At 38.9% G+C, this 733-nt stretch overlaps 1 protein-coding gene across 1 annotated transcript in view; it reads left to right on the forward strand.

The window, feature by feature from the left end:
* The window catches only part of ift172 (intraflagellar transport 172), a 46004-nt gene that overhangs the window by 15962 nt on the left and 29309 nt on the right, over positions 1 to 733 (forward strand). Inside the window, exon 18 of the mRNA XM_023430287.2 lies at positions 1 to 12. This exon is cut by the window's left edge and continues 58 nt beyond it. Coding sequence (XP_023286055.1) covers positions 1 to 12 — 12 coding nt within the window. The remainder of the gene's footprint in view (positions 13 to 733) is intronic.

Genomic DNA, 733 nt, shown 5'->3' on the forward strand with positions numbered 1-733 from the left:
CCAGAATCAGTGGTTATCTGTTTAACCATTTCACTCTGTCTCATGCCTCTGATCCTGGGCAGGTACGAGGACTATGTGGACCAGAAGTACAAAGAGCATCTGAAGAATCAAGGCAAAGTAGATTCTGTAAGTATGTCTACATACCAGACCTCCTGTAGTGGTTTCTTCAGAAGATACTGCCACATTATGAGTAATACTGTAAGTTTGATGGGTCAAATCCATGTGGTCAAAGAAAAAAGTCACAGAAAATAAACATTTTGTAAGTTTAAGTCTTCATGTCTTTATCCATTTCGTACTTTTAGTATTGTTTCATAGAAGTGGATCACAGCACAGCTGTGTTGACAGCACAACAGTTCTGTTATGTTACCTTACAGGCTTTCTGAAGTCCTCAGTAATAAATAATAAAGTTCAAATTTCCTCCCGTTTGTAGCAGCCCATATGAGAAAATTGCTAAATTTAAGTTTTACCTTGTAAATGTTGCTCATTGAGAATGAACAAACTAAATTCAGTTTAAACACTTTGAATGAAAACCAGTTTTTTCATGCTATTTTCTATAAAACTGAAACTGTGTGTATGTGCATGTGTTCAGCTGGTGGGTGTGGATGTCATGGCAGCTTTGGACATGTACGCAGAAAGAGGCCAGTGGGAGAAGTGTCTGGAAACAGCATCAAAACAGGTACGAGACCAAGTGAACCTGAGGGTCAGTGTGACTTCATGTGGCGTATAGATCACA

Source organism: Seriola lalandi, unplaced genomic scaffold (assembly GCF_002814215.2).
Source record: "Seriola lalandi dorsalis isolate HSWRI2012SDOR001 ecotype SW California unplaced genomic scaffold, Sedor1 jcf7180002054901, whole genome shotgun sequence".
Taxonomy (NCBI): domain Eukaryota; kingdom Metazoa; phylum Chordata; class Actinopteri; order Carangiformes; family Carangidae; genus Seriola; species Seriola lalandi.